This window comes from Artibeus jamaicensis, unplaced genomic scaffold, assembly GCF_021234435.1.
Source record: "Artibeus jamaicensis isolate MK-2021 breed Jamaican fruit bat unplaced genomic scaffold, CSHL_Jam_final contig_519, whole genome shotgun sequence".
NCBI lineage: Eukaryota > Metazoa > Chordata > Mammalia > Chiroptera > Phyllostomidae > Artibeus > Artibeus jamaicensis.
The window spans coordinates 8,307,012-8,327,243 of NW_026521871.1; the positions used below are offsets into that span (position 1 = coordinate 8,307,012).

General features: G+C 37.5%; 1 protein-coding gene across 5 annotated transcripts in view; it reads left to right on the forward strand.

The window, feature by feature from the left end:
* DENND6A (DENN domain containing 6A) overlaps positions 1 to 20,232 on the forward strand; it is a 69,078-nt gene that overhangs the window by 16,857 nt on the left and 31,989 nt on the right. For all 5 annotated transcript variants that reach the window (XM_053669294.1, XM_053669295.1, XM_053669296.1 and 2 more), the window contains 2 exons: positions 14,964 to 15,076; positions 17,139 to 17,219. In XM_053669294.1, the coding sequence (XP_053525269.1) occupies positions 14,964 to 15,076; positions 17,139 to 17,219 (194 nt within the window). The remainder of the gene's footprint in view (positions 1 to 14,963; positions 15,077 to 17,138; positions 17,220 to 20,232) is intronic.

A 20,232-nucleotide genomic window follows, 5' to 3' on the forward strand; every position in this document is an offset into this window, starting at 1 on the left:
TAAAATGAAATGAGAGTTCTGGCATACCACACTGCATTTATATAGGAGGAGTCATGACTGAAAGGACTGGCTGCTTACTTGAATGAACTATATTGCACAGAGTACATTGAGTTTAAGAATTCCATGATCTGAGAGGCATTTTTCAGAAGGACTTGTTTTTTGACCTCCCCAATTGGCAGAGAAGTAACATTTTTTTTAAAAAAGCCTTATTGAGCTACAGATCACCCATCTGTAAAATGTATAATTCAGTGATTTTTAGTATATTTACAATATCATGCAACTATCACCACAGTCAAATTTAGAAAATATTCATCACCCAAAAAGAAACTCCATACTCTGCCTTGGCTGGTATGGCTCAGTGGACTGAGTGGCAGCCTGCGAACTGTAGGGTATCTGGTTCAATTCCCAGTCAGAGCAAATGCCTGGGTTGTGGGCCATGTCCCCAGTGGGGGGCATGTGAGAGGACCAATTGATATGTATCTCATATATCAATTTTTCTCTCCCTTTCTTCCCCTATCTCTAAAATAAATAAATAAAATCTTTAAAAAAAAAGGCTTATATTCTAAAACAAACAAACAAACAAACAAACAAACTCTATACATTATTTTTCTCACCCAAGTCCCCAACAACAACCCTGGACAACTACTTACCTACTTTCTGTTGTTATAGATTTACCCGTTTTGGATATTTTATGTAAATGGAAGTAGTATTTTAAAGTCTGTTTTGACTTGAAAAAGCCAATATGATGTAGTAGTGGTCAAGAGCACCAGCTCCAGAGTTAGACTTCTTGGGTTAAAATTATTGCTCTTCCATTTAGCAGATTTATTTCTTTGGATGATTACATAACTTTTCTGTGCTTTGGTTTGCTCCTCATAATAAGGAATAATAATGGGACTTACCAGAGAAGCATGATGACCAAAGTAGTTAATATATCTAAAGCATTTAGAATAGTACCTGGAATAAAGTAAGCACTTAATGAATATTATTGATCAACTCATATATTGGAAGGGAAAAATAACTTATGCAATAGTGACAAAATAATGAAAATAATTTTGTTCCAGGATTCTCTTTGATTTCTGTTTTAGAATTTAGTTACTTGGAAACAGATGGTGGGGGAAGATTACAGAAATTTCTTTGGTTTAAAGAGTATTGGATTAGACTGGTCAAGGTAGAGGCATAGATAAACATGGTTCACCTCCTTTGACAGTAATAGCAAAAATTAAAACTAAAGTACAAAACAACTAACACCCAGAATCATCAGAAAATTGAGCTGTATGGAAGTCCTACAACCAAGGAATTAAAGAAGTCACCTTCAGACACATATGAGGGGCAGAGACATGGAACAGGTGGTCCCACATCTATGTGTAGTGGATAAAAATTGTGAGGGATGCCTCATTTGCGAGTGAGGGAACCCAACTCCTCATCAGACCACCCAGCCCAGGGTTCTAGTGCCAGAAAGAAAAGTCCCCATAACTTCTGGTGGTAAAAACCAGTGTCGTTTGGGGTGGTGGGAGAAACCGAGGAATTCTTGGGTGTCTTCCTCTTAAAGGGCCCGAAACAGACTTAGGACTTAACACAAACTCACTCACTTTGGGCTCCAGCACTGTGGCAGCAGCTAGAAGGACACCAGTGGCACATGGGGAGAAATTGAAGTGTCTGGCATCAGGGCAAGTGCCAGGAGACAGCTTCCTCCTGAACAAAACCCCAGAGGCTGGTCAGCATCCATTGTCCCTTTTCTGAGCAGACTGCACACAGGGAAACAGAGCAGAGACACCATATTTGAGACTTCATCAACCTGGTTCACACAGGTTGTCCCACTCTGGTGATTACCTAAGACTCTGCCCCATCCAACTTACGGGCGTGTTTTTCTACAATAGGCCATGCTATTAAGACAGAGTCAGAGCAGCTCTACCTAATATGTAAAAACAAATACAGAGAGGCTGCCAAACTGAAGAGATAAAGAAATATGGTCCAAATGAAAGAACAGAACAAAACTCCAGAAAAAGGGAGAAAAGCAATCTATCAGATGTAGACTTCAAAACATTGGTTATTAGGATGGTCAAAGAACTCAGTGGGTACTTTAACAACATGAAAAAGACCCGGGCTGAAATGAAAGTTGCATTGAGTGAAATAAAGAAAATCTACAGGGAATCAGTAGTGGAGTGGATGAACCCAAGAATCAAGTCAGTAATTTGGAACATAAGGAAGAAATAAACAACAATCAGAACAGCAAGAAGAAAAAGATTCCAAAACAACAAGGATAGGCTAAAGAACCTCTGGGACAACTTCAAATGTACCAACATTCGAATATTTCATAAGGGTGCTGGAAGGAGAAGAGGAAGGGCAAGAAATTGAAAACTTATTTGAAAAAATAAAGAAAACTTTCCTAATTTGTGGAAGGAAATAGACATACAAGTCCAGGAAGCACAGAAACTCCAAAAAAGATGGACCCAAAGAGGACCATACCAAGACACATCATAATTAAAATGCTAAGGGTTAAATATAAAGACAGAATCTTCAAAGCAGAAAGAGAAAAGCAGAGAGTTACCTAAAAAGGAGTTCCCATAGGACTGTCAGCTGATTTCTCAAAAGAAACTGCAGGCAAGAAGGGGCTGGAAAGAAGTATTCAAAGTGGTCTGAGGCAAGATGGTGGGGGAGTAAATGGAAGAAGCCACAATAACCTCCTCCCAAGACCAATCTGGAATTACAACTGAATTGTGTAGAAATCACCTGGAACAAACAACTAAAAAATAGAGAGAAGCCTTATAATAATCTTGGATACAAAGAATCATATTCAGGACCAACTGACTGGTAAGGAGTGTGGTGGAGACTTGAGAAGGCTGGCAGGATGCCCAGAGGAGGCAGCATCAGAGGGATAATAAAGCAACTGGTTGGATCCCCCTGAGAAGTGTGGGGTCTAAATCCTAAACTGGGATCCCCAGCCTAGAGCACTGGAGCCCAAAAATCGTACAGATAACAACCAGCAGCAAAATGTGGCAGGTTTACTCACTGCCAGAAATAGACAGCTGGAGATGCAAAGAGCTGTTTAAAGTGCCAATGCGCAAATTTTCATTTGTAGCCATTTACTCTGGGTTCCAGCAAAGGCAGGAGCCAAGTGGGCTAGAAACGCCTGAGGAGAGATGTGAGGCAGAAACCTTGGGGAGAGCTGGGAGAATAGACTCCGGGATTCCATTGCTGAGTCATCCCCCATACAGCAGCAGCCATTGTACTCAGGCATATCATTCCCCTTAGAGCAGCAGTAGCAGCAGCAGGTGGAGAAACAATAGCCCCAGCACTAGGAGGGGTTCTGTCCAGCCCTATGGGGCTTAAGCCTGACTGCTGAATGCAGAGTGACTAGATTAACAACTGAAGGAGATAGTCACAGATAGTAGATCCCTGGCAATCTCAGAGCAGGCTGTCTAATGTCAGACAGGGTCAACATCTGAAAACACTGGAGATGGATCTGAAAGAAAAAAACTGTGGTAAATACTAGAGGCTACTTAGATGAAACCCACTGTGGGTTTTTTTCATGATTATTGATATTTTCTTTCCTGCATAGTTTTTTAACATTCATTTCTTGTCAAACAAGTTTGTGCCTATTAAGTAACTAGATTTTATACAATAGTTTATTTTTCTCTCTTATAATAGTCTTAACCTCTTTACTCCCTTATTAATACCGGTTCATTTACTGTTGATAGTGGGATTGCGGCGGGGGGGGAGGTATTTTTGTGGTTGTGGGTGTGTTTTGGGGGCTTTGTGGTTTTGTTCTGGCAGCACCTGCACAACAACATACCATATGTGCTGAGCGGAGTGACCTTCAGTCAACCAGCTAGAGGGAAGGACGCACCAGAGAATGACCCAACAACAATCAAAGCCCATTTACATCCAGAGAGCCAACATAAAGGGCATCCCAGAGCATCAAGTTCAGGAGATCAACAGGACTGCCCCACTGGATCTCACAGGTCTCCTACCATAGGAGTTTACGCCACAAACTCGGGGAGTCAAAACATCAATTTAAGAAGCAGAGGCAAACATGAACAATCTCACAAATAATAGAAAGACAAAGAAACAACCCCCAAACAAAAGGAAAGGAGGAATCCTCAGAAAGTGCTAAATGAAATAGAGGCAAGTCAACTATTGGATACTGAGTTCAAAACAATGGTTATTAGGAAGCTCAATGACCTCAGTGAGAATTACCAACAACTACAGGGAAGCTACAAGGAACTTACTGCTAATTATACCAGCATTAAATAAGACATAAAAAATGTCAACAAGAGTCAAGAGGAAATGAATACAATTTCTGAATTGAAGAACACAGTAAAAGGAATCAAAAACAGGGTAGATAAAGCAGAGGATCAAATTGGTGAGCTGGAGGACAAGGTAGAAAACTTCAGAGCAAGAAAAAGGAAAAAAAAAGACTCAGAAAGAATGAAGAGGTGTTAAAGCAACTGCAGAACTACATAATACATAATAATATCCATATAGTAGGGATACCAGAAGGGGAAGAAGAGGAACAAGAGATAGAAAACTTGTTTGAAAAAGTAATGATGGAGAACTTTCCTAATTTGATGAGAGAAAAAGTCATACAAATGCAGAAAGCACAGAGGGTCCCAATTAAGATGAACACAAAGATGCTCACTCCAGGACATATAATGAAAAAGGTAAAATTCAAAGACAAAGAATCTTAAAAGGAGAAATGGGAAGTAAAATACAAGAGAGCTCAGTTAAGGCTAGCTAGTTGACTTCTCAATGGAAACATTACAAGCCAGAAGGGACTGGAAAGGAATATTCTAAGTAATGAAAAACAAAGGCCTACAACCAAGACTACCCAACAAAGCTCTCAATTAAAATGGAAGGCCAAATAAGGAGTTTCTCAGACAAAAGAAGGCTGAAAGAATATACCTCCACCAAACCAGCACTGCAAGATATGCTAAAGGGACTGCTTTAAGAAGAGAAGAAAAAGAGTGAGAGCGAGAAAGAGGAACACAGGTACAAAGGGAGTAAAATAGCAATAAATAAGTACCTATCAATAATAACCTTCAATGTAAGTGGATTAAATGCTCCAATCAAAAGACATAGGATAGCTGAAAGGATAAGAAAACATGACCCACACATATGCTGCCTACAAGAGACCCACCTCAGAACAAAAGACCTGCAGAGACAAAGTGAAGGGTTGGAAAAAATATTCCAAGCAAATGGACAAGAAGAAAAAAAAAGCCAGGGTAGCAATACTTATATCAGACAAAACAGACTTCAAAAGAAAGCCATAAAAAGAGACACAGAAGGGAACTTCATGGTACTGAAGGGAAGAATCCATCAAGAAGAAGACATAGACATTATAAAGAGATATGCACCCAACATAGGAGCACCCACATACATGAGGAGAGTCTTGGTCAGTGTCAAGAAAGATATAGACAGCAAAATAATTATACTAAAGGATTTTAACACCCCACTGTCAAAAATCGATGGATCTTTCAAACAAAATACAAACAAGAATATTGCAGCATTGAACAATACTCTAGATCAAATGGACTTAACTGAGATACATAGAAACTTTCATCCCAAAGAAGCAAAATACACATTCTTGTCAAATACACATGGAACATTTTCAAAGATAGACCACATGAGAGGACACAAAACCAACATCAACAAATTCAAGACAATTGAAATAATATCAAGCATTTTCTTGGACCACAGGTGACTGAAACCAGAAATCTGAAGGAAAAAAACTAAAAAACACATTCATGGAGATTGAATGGCATGCTATTAAACAATAAATGAAGAATGAGATCAAGGAAGAAATCAAAAAGTTTTTGGAAACAAATGAAAATGAACTCACAACAATCCAAAACTTGTGGGAAACAGCGAAGGCAGTCCTGAGAGGGAAGTTCATAGCAATACAGGCCTACCTAGAAAAGATAGAAACATTTCAAATAAACAACCTAACCTTACCTCTACAAGAACTGGAGGAACAACAACAAAGACAGCCCAGAGCAAGTAGAAGGAAAGATATAACCTAGATCAGAGCAGAATTAAATGACATAGAGACTAAAAGCACAATTTTAAGGATCAATAAATCCAGGAGCTGGTTCTTTGAAAAGATAAAATCAACAAGCCTTTAAGCAGATTCTTCAAGACAAAAAGAGAGAGTACTCAAATAGAATCAGAAATGAAAGAGGAGAGATTACAACAGATAACTACAGAAATACAAAAGATTGTAGGAAATTGCTATGAACAACTATATGCTAAGAAATTTGAAAACCTGGGTGAAACAGACACATTTCTAGGAAAATATAATCTTCTAAACTGAATGAAGAAGAGGCAGAAAGCCTGAACAGGCCGATAACACTGGTGAAATAAAATAAGAAACCAGAAAACTTCTGCCACACAAAAGCCCTGCACCAGATGGTTTCACAGAATAATTTTAAAAAACATTTCAGGAAGAGCTGACCCCTGTTCTTCACAGACTATTCCAAGAAATCTAAGAAGATGGAAGACTCCCAAACTCTTTTATAAAACCAGAAACATGCTAATCCCAAAACCAGATAAAGACACAACAAAGAAGGAAAACTATAGGCCAATATCACTGATAAACAGACGCTAAAATCCTCAACAAAATATTGGCAAACCACATCTAGTAATACATTAAAAAGATTATACACCATGACCAAGTGGAATTCATCCCAGGGATGCAAGGATTGGTACAATATTTGCAAATCAATAAATGTAATACATCAGATAAACAAAAGGAAAGACAAAAACCACGTAATCATATCAATAGATGTTGAAAAAACATTTGAGAAGGCACAGCACCCATTTATGATAAAAACACTCAGCAAAGTGGGAATAGAGGGATCATTCATCCACTTAATAAAGACCATACAGGTAAATCCTACAGCCAACATCATACTCAATGGGCAAAAACTAAAAACTTTCTCACTAAGGTCAGGAACAAGACAAGGATATCCACTTTTACCTCTTGTGTCCAACATAGTATTGGAAGTCCTAGCCATAGCAGTCAGACAAGAGAAAGAGATAAAAGACATCCAAATTGGAAAGGAGGAAGGAAAATGGCCATTGTTTGCAGATGACATGGTAGTGTTCATAGGAAATGCAGTAGACCCCACCAAAAAATACTTGAGCTAAGAAGTGAATTTGTCAAAACAGGATACAAAGTGAATAATTGGAAATTGAAGGCATTTTTGTATACCATCAGGAAAATGTCAGAAACAAATCCCATTTGGTACAGTAACAAGAAAAATAAAGTACCTAGGAATAAACCTAACCAAGGAGGTAAAAGACCTATACTCAGAAAACTATGTAACACTGAAGAAAGAAATTAAGGAAGACACAAACAAATGGAGGCAGGTACCATGTTCATGGATTAGAAGAGTTAATATCAAAATGTTCATACTTCCCAAAGCAATTTGTGAATTCAACACAATTCCTATTAAAGTATCAATGGCATAATTCACAGATACAGAACAAACATTTCAAAAATTTATATGGAACTATGAATTACCCTGAATAGCCACAGCAATTTTCAGAAAGAACTATGAAGTAGGAGGGATCACATTGCCTAACATCAAACTATATTACAAGGTCACCGTAATCAAAACAGCCTGGTACTGGCATAAGAACAAACATATAAATCAATGGAACAGAATAGAGAGGCCAGAACTATACCCAAGTCTCTATGGTCAATTCATATTCAACAAAGGGGGCAGATATATAAAGTGGAATAAAAATAGCCGCTTCAGCAAATGGTGTTAGGAGATCTGAACAGCTACATGCAAAGAAATGAACTTACCAATTTACACCATACACAAAAATAAACTCAAGATGGATGAAAGATATAAATACAAGTCGCAAAACCAGAAAAGTCCTAGAGGAGAACATAGGCAGGAAAATCTCAGATATTCCATGCAGCAGTATTTTCACAAATATGTCCACTTGAGCAAAGGATATAAAGGACAGAATAAATAAATGGGACTTCATCAAAATAAAAAGCTTCTGCATGGCTAATAAAAAACATCAGCAAAATGAAAAGGGGACCAACGTATGTAATAATACATTTACTAATGATACCTTGGACAAAGGTTTGATCTCCAAACTGAAGAACTCACACAACTCCATTCCAGGAAGACAACACAAGTAAAAAATGGGCAAAGGATCTGAACAGACAATTCTTCAAGGAGGACATACAGAGGACCCAGAGACATATGAAAGGGTGCTTAGCATAACTAGCCATCAGAGATATGCAAGTTAAAACCACAATGACATACAACTTCACTCCAGTCAGAATGGTTGTCATAACCAAATCAACAAAGAACAGGTGCTGGAGAGGTGGCGAATAGTGAACCCTAGTACAGTGTTGGTGGGAATGCAGACTGGTGCAGCCTCTGTGGAAAACAGCATGGATTTTCCTCAGAAAACTAAAAATCGAACTGCCTTTTAACCTGGCAGTTCCACTGCTGGAATTATACTCTAGGAATCCTGAAACACCAATTCAAAAGAACCTATGCACCTCAATGTACATAGCAGCACAATTTACAATAGCCAAGTGTTGGAAGCATCCTAAGTGCCCATGAGAAATGAGTGGATCAAAAAACCATGGTACATTTGCATGATGGAATACTATGCAGCAGAAAGAAATAAGGAGCTCCTATTCTTCATGACAACATGGATGGATCTGGAGAACATTATGCTAAGTGAAATAAGCCAGACAGTGAAAGGCAAACACCATATGATCTCACCTATAAGTGGAACCTAATGAACAAAATAAACAAGCAAGCAAAATATAACTAGAGACATTGAAATAAAGAACAAACTGACAATAACCAGAGGGGAAAGGAGAGGGTATAATGGGGGGGGGAATGGGAAGGGTCATCAAGGAACATGTATAGTATAAAGGACACATGGAGAGTTCCAAAGTGGGGTAGGATCAAGGTTGGGAGGTGGGGATGTGTGAAGTGGGGAAGTGGTGGGGGGAAAATGGAGACAACTGTACTTGAACAATAAAAAAAAGAAAAAGAAAATTAGTTTTCATGTTCATCACACATAATGTTCCATGACTAAAACCAAATTGCTAAGTTTGTGATTTTGTTTTATTCTTTATTGTACATTTTTTAAAATTACAATTGACATACAATATTACCTTAGTTTCAGGTGTACAACACAGTGATTAGACATTTATTTAACTTACAAAGTGACCATCCTAATAAATCTGTTACCCATCTGGCCCTACACATAGTTATTACAATATTGTTGACTCTATTTCCTATGCTGTAGGTAATTATTTTGTTTAAAAAAAAAAAAACTTTTTACTGACATAACCTGCACAAAAATGTGTGCATATCAAAAGGCTGTACATGAAGCTTTTGTAAAATGAATGAGCCAGTGTAACCAACATGCAAATCAGGAAATGAAATGTTATCGAATCTCCCACTTTTGCTTCCTCCCAGTCACCATCTTTCTCATGGTAAATACCACCTTCATTTCTAACACTGTAATTAATTCTGCTTTTCTTTGAACTTTATATAATTGCAACCATCTAAAGTGTACTAGTTTTTGTCTGCCATTTTTTATTCAACATTATGTTTCAGAGCCTTTATCAATGTGCTGAGGATAGAAACAGTTTGTTTATTGTTGTTTTATTCCATTATATGAATATATGATTTATGATGTTATAATAGATATGTTTTGTTTTTCTATTTTATTGTTTTAAAGTAAAAGTATGAGAATTTTATTTAAAACAAAAAATTTTAACAAGTATTCAAAGTGATGAAAAGCAAGGACCTACAACCTAGATTACTCTATAGAGCAAAGCTATCATTTAAAATGGAAGGGGAGGGGACTTCCACCAAGATGGAGACGTAGGTGGAGGAACCACCTTGCCTCTGTGCACAACCAAATCTAAGAACAACTATTTTTAACAACAATCACAACCAAGCCACACGGAAAATCGACAATACAGAGTCCAAAAGACATCTAAATGCTCAGCTAAACCGGTAAGAGAAGCGAAACCAGCAGCGGAACAGGTTAGCAAGAAAAAATTCCCGGGTGGTGCGAGGAGCGCAAGCAGCCGAAGGCGCTGATCACGAGCTAGCTACGGGAGTGCACAGGGAAGAGGCGCGTGGGCTGTCTGCAGTCTGTCAGTCGGTCGCACATCTGCGTGCAGAGAAACCAGTGAGAAGGGAAGCCTGCACGGGGCAGCAGGCTCGCACAATTCCGATCCGATTGGATAAACAAGCCCGGGGCGAGTGCTGTGACTGGACGGGCTGAGCTAGCGGAGAGGACCGCCATTGCTCCTTCTCTGACCACGCCCCCACACACAGCGTCACAAACCAGCGACCTGGGTTGCCCCGTCCCGGTAAACAACTAAGGCTTGGCTCCGCTTACTTAACAGCACGAATAGACCAAAAATGGCTCTAGGACAACTCAGAGCCCCAGAACCGATAGATCTAAGCGATGAAGAAATAGCCAGTCTTTCAGATGCACAGTTCAAAACACTGGTTATCAGGATCCTTACAGAACTGGTTGATTTTAGTCACAAATTAGAGAAACATATGGAAGCTAAACTAATTGAAATGAATGGTAATACAAAGGAAACCAATAGTAATGGAAAGACAATTGGGACTCAAATCAAGGGAGTGGACCAGAAGGAAGAAAAAAATGATCAAACAGAAAAGAATGAAGAAATAAGAATTCAGAAAAATGAGGAGAAGCTTAGGAACCTCCAGGACATCTTTAAACGTTCCAACATCCGAATTATAGGGGTACCGGAAGGGGGAAAGGCACAGCCACCAGTGGAAAACTTATTTGCACAAATAATAAAGGAGAATTTCCCCAATCTGGCAAAGGAAATAGACTTCCAGGAAATCCAGGAAGCTCAGAGAGTCCCAAAGAACTTGGACCCAAGAAGGAACACGCCAAGGCACATCATCATTACATTAGCCAAGATTAAAATGAAGGAGAGAATCCTAGAAGCAGCAAGAGCTAAGGGGACAGTCACCTACAAAGGAGTTCCCATCAGACTGTCAGCAGATTTCTCAAAAGAGACCTTACCTTACAGGCAAGAAGGGTCTGGAAAGAGGTATTCCAAGTCATGAAATCCAAAGACCTACAACCAAGATTGCTCTATCCAGCAAAGTTTTCATTTAGAATGGAAGGACAGATAAAGTGCTTCTCAGATAAGACCAAATTTAAGGAGTGGGACTTACCTAAGAAAAAGAAGATAAAAAAGATGAACAGTGAAAGGACAGCAAACTCACAGTTAGTAACAACCACACCTAAAACAAAAGCAAACTAAGAGGACAGCTAGATCAGGAGCAGAACCATAGAAATGGAAGATCTCATGGAGGGTTAGCAACAGGGGAGTGGGAGGAGGAGAAGGGGGGATAAGGTACAGAAAATAAGTAGCATAGACAGTAGATAGAAAATAGATAGGGGGAGGGTAAGAATAGTAGGGGAAATACAGAATCTAAAGAATTTGAGACACGTGTGCATGAACTAAAGGGGGAAATGGGGGGAGGGGTATGCAGGGTGGAGGGGAATGGAGGGGGGAATAGAGCAAATGTAATGGCATAATCAATAAAAAAAATAAAAATTAAAAAAAATAAAATGGAAGGGGAGATAATGTGCTTCGCAAACAAGGTAAAGCTAAAGTAGTTCATCATCACCAGGCCATTATAATGTGAAATGTTAAATGGACTTATTTAAGAAAAATAAGATCAAAACTATAAATTTTAAAATAGCAATAAATTCACAACCATCAGCAATTGAATCTAAAGAACAAACTAAGCAAACAAGCAAAACCAACAATCATAGATATGGAGATGATAACCCATATAGATATGATAACCCACATTTGGAGGGTTATCAGTTGAGGGGGGGAAGGGAAGAATGGGGGAAAAGATGCAGGAATTAAGAAACATAATTGGTAGGTATAGAATAGAGAGGGGGATGTTAAGAACAGTATATGAGATGGAGAAGCCAAAGAACTTACATGCATGACCTATGGAAATGCATGTAAGTTCTAAGGCAGGATTGCCAGAGGGAATGGGTGGTGCTGGGTGGGATAGGCAAAGGGGAAAAATTGAGACAACTGTAATGGCATAATCAACAAAATACGAAAAAAAAAAACAACAAGAAAAATGGAAACTACTTCTATACTGACCAAAGGAAAATGATTAATAATATTTTGGCACATGTACTTAATGGAGTATGTTTATGAATCTATGGTGAAGTGAACATGCTATTAATTAATTAAAAAACTAGAGATACCCCCAAAATAAAGGGTTGCATTATTTGGTTTTCTAGGCTAGTAAAGATTGTGTTAGATTAATTTAAATAGTACTTTTTTCTAAAGCTGTGGGGTCTTAATGAGCAGATTTTCTGTTGCCTTAACACTTGGTACTGTCATGAGAAAGCATTTATGCTGCTCTTCATCAAGAACTAATGGTAAGGTATATTTTCCTTAGAGAGCTGTCATTTAATCTTAAAATTTGTGTAAATTAATCTTCATACCTTGGTTAATATAAAGAAGAAATCATTTCCATTAAAATGTCATTCCAATTTTATGCTAGTCAGAAAGCTGCAACACACAGTATAACTTGTAGGTATATTTCAAGCTTTGTAGATCTTTTGTTTTCTTAGTGCATATATTAGGTAAGATACTTGATTTTTGGAATTAAGTAGAGTTGTAGATCTCTTACAGACTTTTATTTTAGAGTCATTGAATATAACGGCTGGAAGTGACTTTTAGTGATGATCTTATGGTACCCCTTATTTTTTGTTAAGAAAATTGACAACCTTAAGTTAATTAGGAAAATTGACAACCTTAGATTAATTAGAAGGCTAATTATTGATGGTCCTGGGACTAGATCCCATTGCTTGTGGCTTCTTTTTCCTCAGATCATAACATTTTCCTGCAGAACACACTCATTTAACCACCTTTCACATGTAATCATTATGTTATATATGTAGAACTGCAGTCATTTGTTAGTAGATAAACTGACATATATTTATTTATAATGAGTTTGTGGGGAGGATTGCTCTTCCCTAAAGTATCATTTTCTGCAAGGCAAATGTGAAAAGTCTGGTTGCCAGTCTGTAATGCCTCCTTGCCTATGGATAATAATGGTGAGGTCAGGATAGAGAACAAAGGTTCTCAACAAAATCAGATTAGGAGTTGATACTTCTTTAATAATCTTTCATACGTGAATGGATAGATTATTAAAACATAAAATGGGAACCATTTACCTCAATTCACAGGCACTCTATTAAAGCCTTTTTGCCCTGCTCAACTAGCTTCTTGACTAATTCTTTACAGCTTGTGGGTGCAGCTGGTCACTGGAAAGTTCTCACAGTATGACCATGATTTCAGAATGGAGCCAGGTGGGTAGGGATTTTAAGGCTAAGGGAGCTTCATTAGTTCCCTTCCACAAAGCTTAGCATTCCTTGCATTTTCCAAATGCTACAATATTTCTTTCTTAAAATCCATTGCACTTTCCTGTTCTATCTTAATGTCTCAGAGAAATTCATTTGTACTTCTCAGTTGATTTTTTAAAAGACAGTGTTTCTAAAAAGAAAAACTAAATCATCATCATACACATCTGTTGAACTAAAACAATGCTAGAAGTATTTTTTTCAGGTTTCAATTGTTTTCCTTGTTTTTAAGCTATCTGCTTTAAAAAGTAAAGAAACTGAGATGAGCCACCTCTAGTTTCCTTTGTTCTTCCCTGCACCACCAAAGATATATTAGTTTCTGTAATTGAATTTAGGTATACATACTGAGTTGCTTTTTAAAAAACCTAAACATACTATCAAGTTTGTACTTCCTTTGTTGAAAACTTCATGTGCTAAAGTACTTCTGTGCATAATAATAAGTAATAATAAAATCCTGAGTACATTTTATAGTTAATAATATCTTACTAATTTTAAATATAATAAGCAGGAAAAATTTGAGTGACAAGCTATGTCATGTGTCTTTTACTTTTTATAGTATTCACAGTTTTTTGTAATTATTGCCTGACAGTTTAGGTAAAGTTTACATGTTTCAAGTGTTTTGCTAAAATGATTAAAGGTTAAAAGTTTATTTTTAATTAAAATGATTAAAATAGTAAGTTTATCATTGGCCTCTTCCATTAGGATGTCTTGTTTTAAAAAGTCTCATTGTGACCCTGCGTGGTGTGGCTCAGTAGATTGGGTGTCATCCTGCAAACCAAAAGGTTGCTGGTTCGATTCCTGGTCAAGGTACATGCCTGTGTTGTGGGCCAAGTCCTTGGTTGGGGGCATGTGCAAGGCAGCCAATTGATACGTCTCATGCACATTGATGTTTCTTTCCCTTTCTTTCTGTCTCCCTTCTCCTCTCTCTAAAAAAGATATGAATAAAGTCATTTTAAAAAGTCTCATTGTGAAATACAAAACATATAAAGCTCCAAAAGGCCCCCTCAGGTCCCCTCCTAAATGTAACCACCACTACCCTAGTTCTTATAGTAGTAAGTTTCCTGCTTACTACTTTTATAGTTTTATTACCCAACCATGTACCCCTAAACACTATAGTTTTACCTGTTTTTTTAATAAACAACTATATAAATGAATTTGAACAACATGTATTATTTTGTACTTGGCTTCTTTTGCTCATTATTATACTGTGAGTCTGCATTACATACAAACAGTTTTTTAAAAAATTTACTTACATGGGGAAAATGGAATAGGAAAAATAATAGAGGTACTTAAGAGTTCAAATGCATGTTTTACTAATGGCTTTGTGTCTAACCAGTGAAGATGACTTTGAGCAAGTCACTTGGACTCTCATGATCTCCTTTTTCTTTTCTAAAACATGACAGAATGGATGTAAATGGTTTCTAGGACCCCTGCCACTCTAACATTTGATGAAACTGGATAAATAAGTGTTACACTGTGCTATCCTTAATTTCTTTTATTTTTGTTTTCATTAGGTTGTCTTGGAGATACCCAGTTTTGTTTTAGATTTCGACAGTCTTCTGGCAGAAGGGTGTCACTGCATTGTTTCCTGGATCAATTTGACAAAGATTTACCAGTTTACTTAAAGGTTGGAAAAGTAGTAATAGAAGAATGTCCATGTGAGAGGAAAGTTTAAAAGTCAGTTAACTTATTACAGCCTTCAGAAATATTTAGTTTTTGTTTTGTCAGTATATCACACTGAATAGATTCCCTGAGTCTGATTCATAAAGATTCAGTGTATGAATGAAAGAGACTTTATAAAGTTACTGTTCTTGAAACATAATGCCCATTGTGAATTATAGAAATTGATTTCTTTCATTTGTGAATAACTCTTTGTTCAGATGTGGAGGTAGGGTTGTACTATACCAGTTGTTATCATCCAGAGTCAAAGATTCCCTGTGGTAATTCCTACCTACTTTATGGTAGAATTATAGTTCTCTTTTTGATTTTTTAATAAGCTTTGTTTTCTACTTACTATTTATTAAAAATACTTTTAATGATTCAGATGATTTCAGAGTGTAGGTTTCTATTTTGTAGTGTGCATGAAGAATATTTTCATCAGAATGTCCTATCAGACATTCAATATGAACTTGACATAGTTTGCTTAAAATCAGCATTTACAGTTTACCTATATGATTCCACTAATTACAGGAACCCACTTCTACTTAGCAAAGGTATTACCTTTGAAATATCTGTTGTAGCCATCTACTCCTTTCCATGTCATTTTACTATCACTATTAACATATTGTTTCAACTGATGATAATAATAGCTACATTTATTAGAATTTTTTATATTCTAGGCACTGTATTAATGAGCATATATTATCTCATTAGTCTTCCCAGTATTGCTCTGAGAGCATTCCTCTTACAGTTGAGGGAATTAAGGGCTGTTGAGGTTATGAAATTTGCCCAAAGACATTCCAGTGCAGTACATTTTACTCAGTGTTGCCAGCCAAAGTGTACATACATATTACCTAAAGGTAAATCAAATCTAAAATGACTACCTATTATTTAATGAATAAAAAGCTAATTATCATTGCTGTTTCCTTGTCCTTACTTTTTGGGCCTTCCAAAATAAGGCCTTTACCTTTCCAGTTTCCAACTTCATACCCTTTCTATCCTTTCCAGTTTCCAACTTCATACCCTTTCTATCCTTTCCAGTTTCCAACTTCATACCCTTTCTATACATGTGTCATATTTTAGCCAAAAGAACTACTTTTATCTTGCTTTTTCCTGGGATAGCTTGTAATTTTTTTGTGTCTCTGTGTTTTTGCTGAAACTCCTAAGCCTCTAAACCTGGAATGTCTTTGTCTTTGTTTAAATCATATACATCCTTCAATGCCCAATTCAAAATCAGCTATCTCCATGAAATCTTTACTGAGCCACATAGAGGTAATCTCTTCCCCTTTGGCCTCTCTGTAACACTTTGTCCTTTTTTCATGGTACCTGCGTTCCTATTTCATAATGGTCATTTTTGTACTTTTTCCTCATATTGTGATCTCCTTAAGGAACTGTATCTTATGCATCTTTCTGTCTTCTCTAACACAATACCTTGTTCAAAGAAGGTGGTCAATAAGTATTTATTTAAAGAATAATAAATAAGGAACTGGGCTATAATTTGTTCTATTAGGCTGTTAAAAGTTCTTAAATTTTTTGGACTGTAATCATCTTTCAAAGTGCATGTTGATAAACATTCTAGTATTTTATTATTATTGGGTAAAAATGTAACTAGCTATGTAAGATTCAGATTGGCATGTAACTCCTTTTATTTTCTCTTGAAATTTTATATTAGGATACCTCATTTTGTTAAGACTGACAAAGTTTGGGCACTACTTTAAGTAAAACTTATATAAGACATTGGGGAAAAACAATTTGATTGTTTCCTAATTCCCTTTAACTAGTACAGATATGAATAAAGAACATAAGCATAGTAAGTTATAGAGGGAAAACATGACTTTAGTATGATCATTTCATCTTTGTGCAAGTTAGGAATATCTGGCTTTTATTGCCATGGTTATTGTTTGTTTTGGTTAGAAAAGCATAACTAGCTCTTTGTGTATACCTCATGACTCTGTTCAGGTTTATAAGGGAACCTAATAATAATAAAGAATGGCTATATATATAATTTTTTATTTGTCACTTTTTTATAGAAGGATCCTGCTTATTTTTATGGATATGTGTATTTCCGACAAGTTCGAGACAAAACTCTAAAAAGAGGCTACTTTCAGAAGGTAATTTTCATAGATACTATAATAGAAAAATATTTTTATATTGTGGTTAGAAAGATAGAAACTGTTAGAATGAATAGTCTTTGAAGCCTCTGATATTTTATTGTTAAATATATTAGAATTTATATTTTATTTTTATTTTTTTAGATTTATAGAAACCTATTCCTAGATTTTTACCTGCTATGGAACTTTACATTTCTGCTATCTCTGTACTAGATTCCTGACAATAAGTTATACTTTTTTATGAAACCATCAAAAGTCATAAGAATCTGCTTAATTTTAGAATCAGGGAAAGAATAAACAGTATAATATAGTTACAACTAATAAAAACCTGTGGTATATTTTTTGAAGAGTCAGTAAGCATATCTCAGCAATATCTTAGACATAGTTTTTACTCTAAATGTACAATCTTTTATTTTCTTAAAAAAGTTTAGTTGATTTCAATTCGTTCCCAGCTAATGGGACATACTTTTACCTTTCGTAACCAGAATATGCCCTGACCAGTAATTGGTGCTGGATAGAAAGGTAGAAAATAGTTTTCAAGAAAATAGATTAAAAAATAAGATTCAATTTTATATCTAAAGTGATTAAACTATAAAGTCACAATTTCTAAGTATGTGGCTATCACCATTGAACTCTAAAATTCTGGGGGGCAGGTAAGAGAGGGAAAAGTGGAGATAAATGGTGATGGAAGGAAACTTGACTTGGGATGGTAAGTACACAATACAATAAACAGATACTGTATTTATCGAATTGTACCCTTTAAACCTGTATAATTAAAAAAATTTTAAATCCTCACCCAAGGGTATGTTTATTGATTAGAGAGAGAGAAACGTCACTGTGAGAGAGAAACATCCATTGGTTGCCTCCTGTATGACCCCCAACTGGGTATTGAAACTACAACCTAGGTATGTGCCCTGACCGGGAATTGAACCCACAACTGTATTGGTGTATATGATGATGCTCTAACCACCTGAGCCACCCAGCCAGGGTGAAACCTATATAATTTTAAAAAATATTCCATAAGGGAGAAAGCTAAGATGGTGGCCTAGGTAAACAAGGCTTGCACCTTTGCACAACCACATCAAAATTAACAACTAAACCAGGGGAAAACCATTATTCAGAAATGCCAGAAATCAAGCTTGAGTGGGAGTATAATTCAACTACAGAATTAAAGAAGAAACCACATTGAGACTGGAGGGATGGGTGGAGACAAAGAACAAGTGGTCTCATATCCACATGTGGTGGATGGAAATTAGGAAGTATATCTTAGGATATACTTCCTAAGTATATCCTAAGCTCCCTTAGGAGCTAAGGGTTCCAGCCCTACAACAGGCCCCCCAGCTCAGGATTCAAGTGCCAGAAAGATAAGTCCCTATAACTTCCGACTGTAAAAACCAGTGGGTATTGAGGCTATGGAAGACAAAAACTTGGATTCCCAGAGCTCCTCTTAAAGGGCTCATGCACAGAATTACTCAAGATTCATTCCCTCTGAGCTCTAGCAACAGGGCAGCAGCTTTAAAGACACTAGAGGCATATGGGGAGGAACTTAAGTGTCTGGGACCAGGGCAAGAGCGAGGGGGCAGCTTTCTCCCAGAAAGAACTGCTGGCAGACCCATTTTTCTTTTCTGAGCCTTCCCCCCACAGAGCTGGCAGGTAGGCACCATCCCGGACTCCATCAACCTGTTTGCCCCACCTTGGTGATTCTCTGAGGCTCTGCCCCACCCAACTATGGGGCCCACCCAAGCTGTTTTTATTGGCTTTCTCCTATGAATAACTTTTCTTGGTTTTTGCTTCAGATTTTCCTAAATCTTCTCAAACAAGCAGCATCTACCCTCAGCGAGCTTGGTACATTGTTATAAATAACCCCAGGCCTGGAACTAGCAGCAGCTGCCCTTGGTTCACTGCTTGGCCTACCTTGGGTATCTCCAAGCCCAGCACAAGTAGAAGCCATCTGCAGATAACTTTGTAGCTTATGCCAGGTAGCCTCAGATAAGACACAGGTAATGGCTCCCAAGAAGCCCCAGAGCCTGCAACCCCAGTGGACAGCTACAGATCATGACAGAGTACCACCACTCAACCACCTCCACAAGGGACACATTCAAGGTGGAGACTCAGTAGGCACTAGAGCCCTGAAGAAGTAAGTTCTGCTCTGCGGAGTGGACCCTTGCACAGTTGATCCTTGACAGTGGTCAGAGGGTGGTCGTGGTCACAGCCAGTACTTATAGCTGATAGGCCTGAATAAATCCCTCCCACTGAACTGCCAACAGCAATCAAGGCTCAACTACAAGAGGAGGGTATACACAGTCCGAAAGCTGGATGTACCTCGAGTACCCAGCTTGGGTGATATGGGAAGCTGTGCCACTGAACCCCACAGAGCACCTACTACATTAGGCCACTCTACCAAGACAGGGAGTTGTAGCCACTCTACCTAATACATAGAAACAAACACATTGAGGCTGCCAAAAAGAAAAGACAAAAGAAACATGGCCCAAATGAAAACAGAACAAAACTCCAGAAAAAGAACTAAACAAAATAGAGACAAGCAATCTACTAGATACAGAGTTCAGATGCTGGTTATAAGGAGTCTCAATAAACTTGGGGGAAGAGCAGATGAACTCAGAGAACTTCAACAGCATGAAAGACATGGAAACCATAAAATATAACCAGTCAGAAATGAAGGCTACAGTGACTGAAATGAAGAACAACTTACAGGGAATCAGCAGAGTGGATGATGCTGAGATTCAAATCAGCAATTTAGAATGTAAGAAAGCAAAAAACACCCAATCAGAACAGTGAGAAGAAAAAAGAAACACACACAAAAATGAGGGTATTGTAAGGAGCCTTTGGGACAATTTAAAATTCTCATCATGGGGGTCCTGGGAAGAGAGCAAGAAATTGAAAACCTATTTGAAAAAATAAAGAAAAAAACCTTCTTAATTTGGTGGGGGAAATAGACATGCAAGTCCAGGAAGCACAGAGAGTCCCAAATAAGGTGAATTCAAAGAGGCCCACA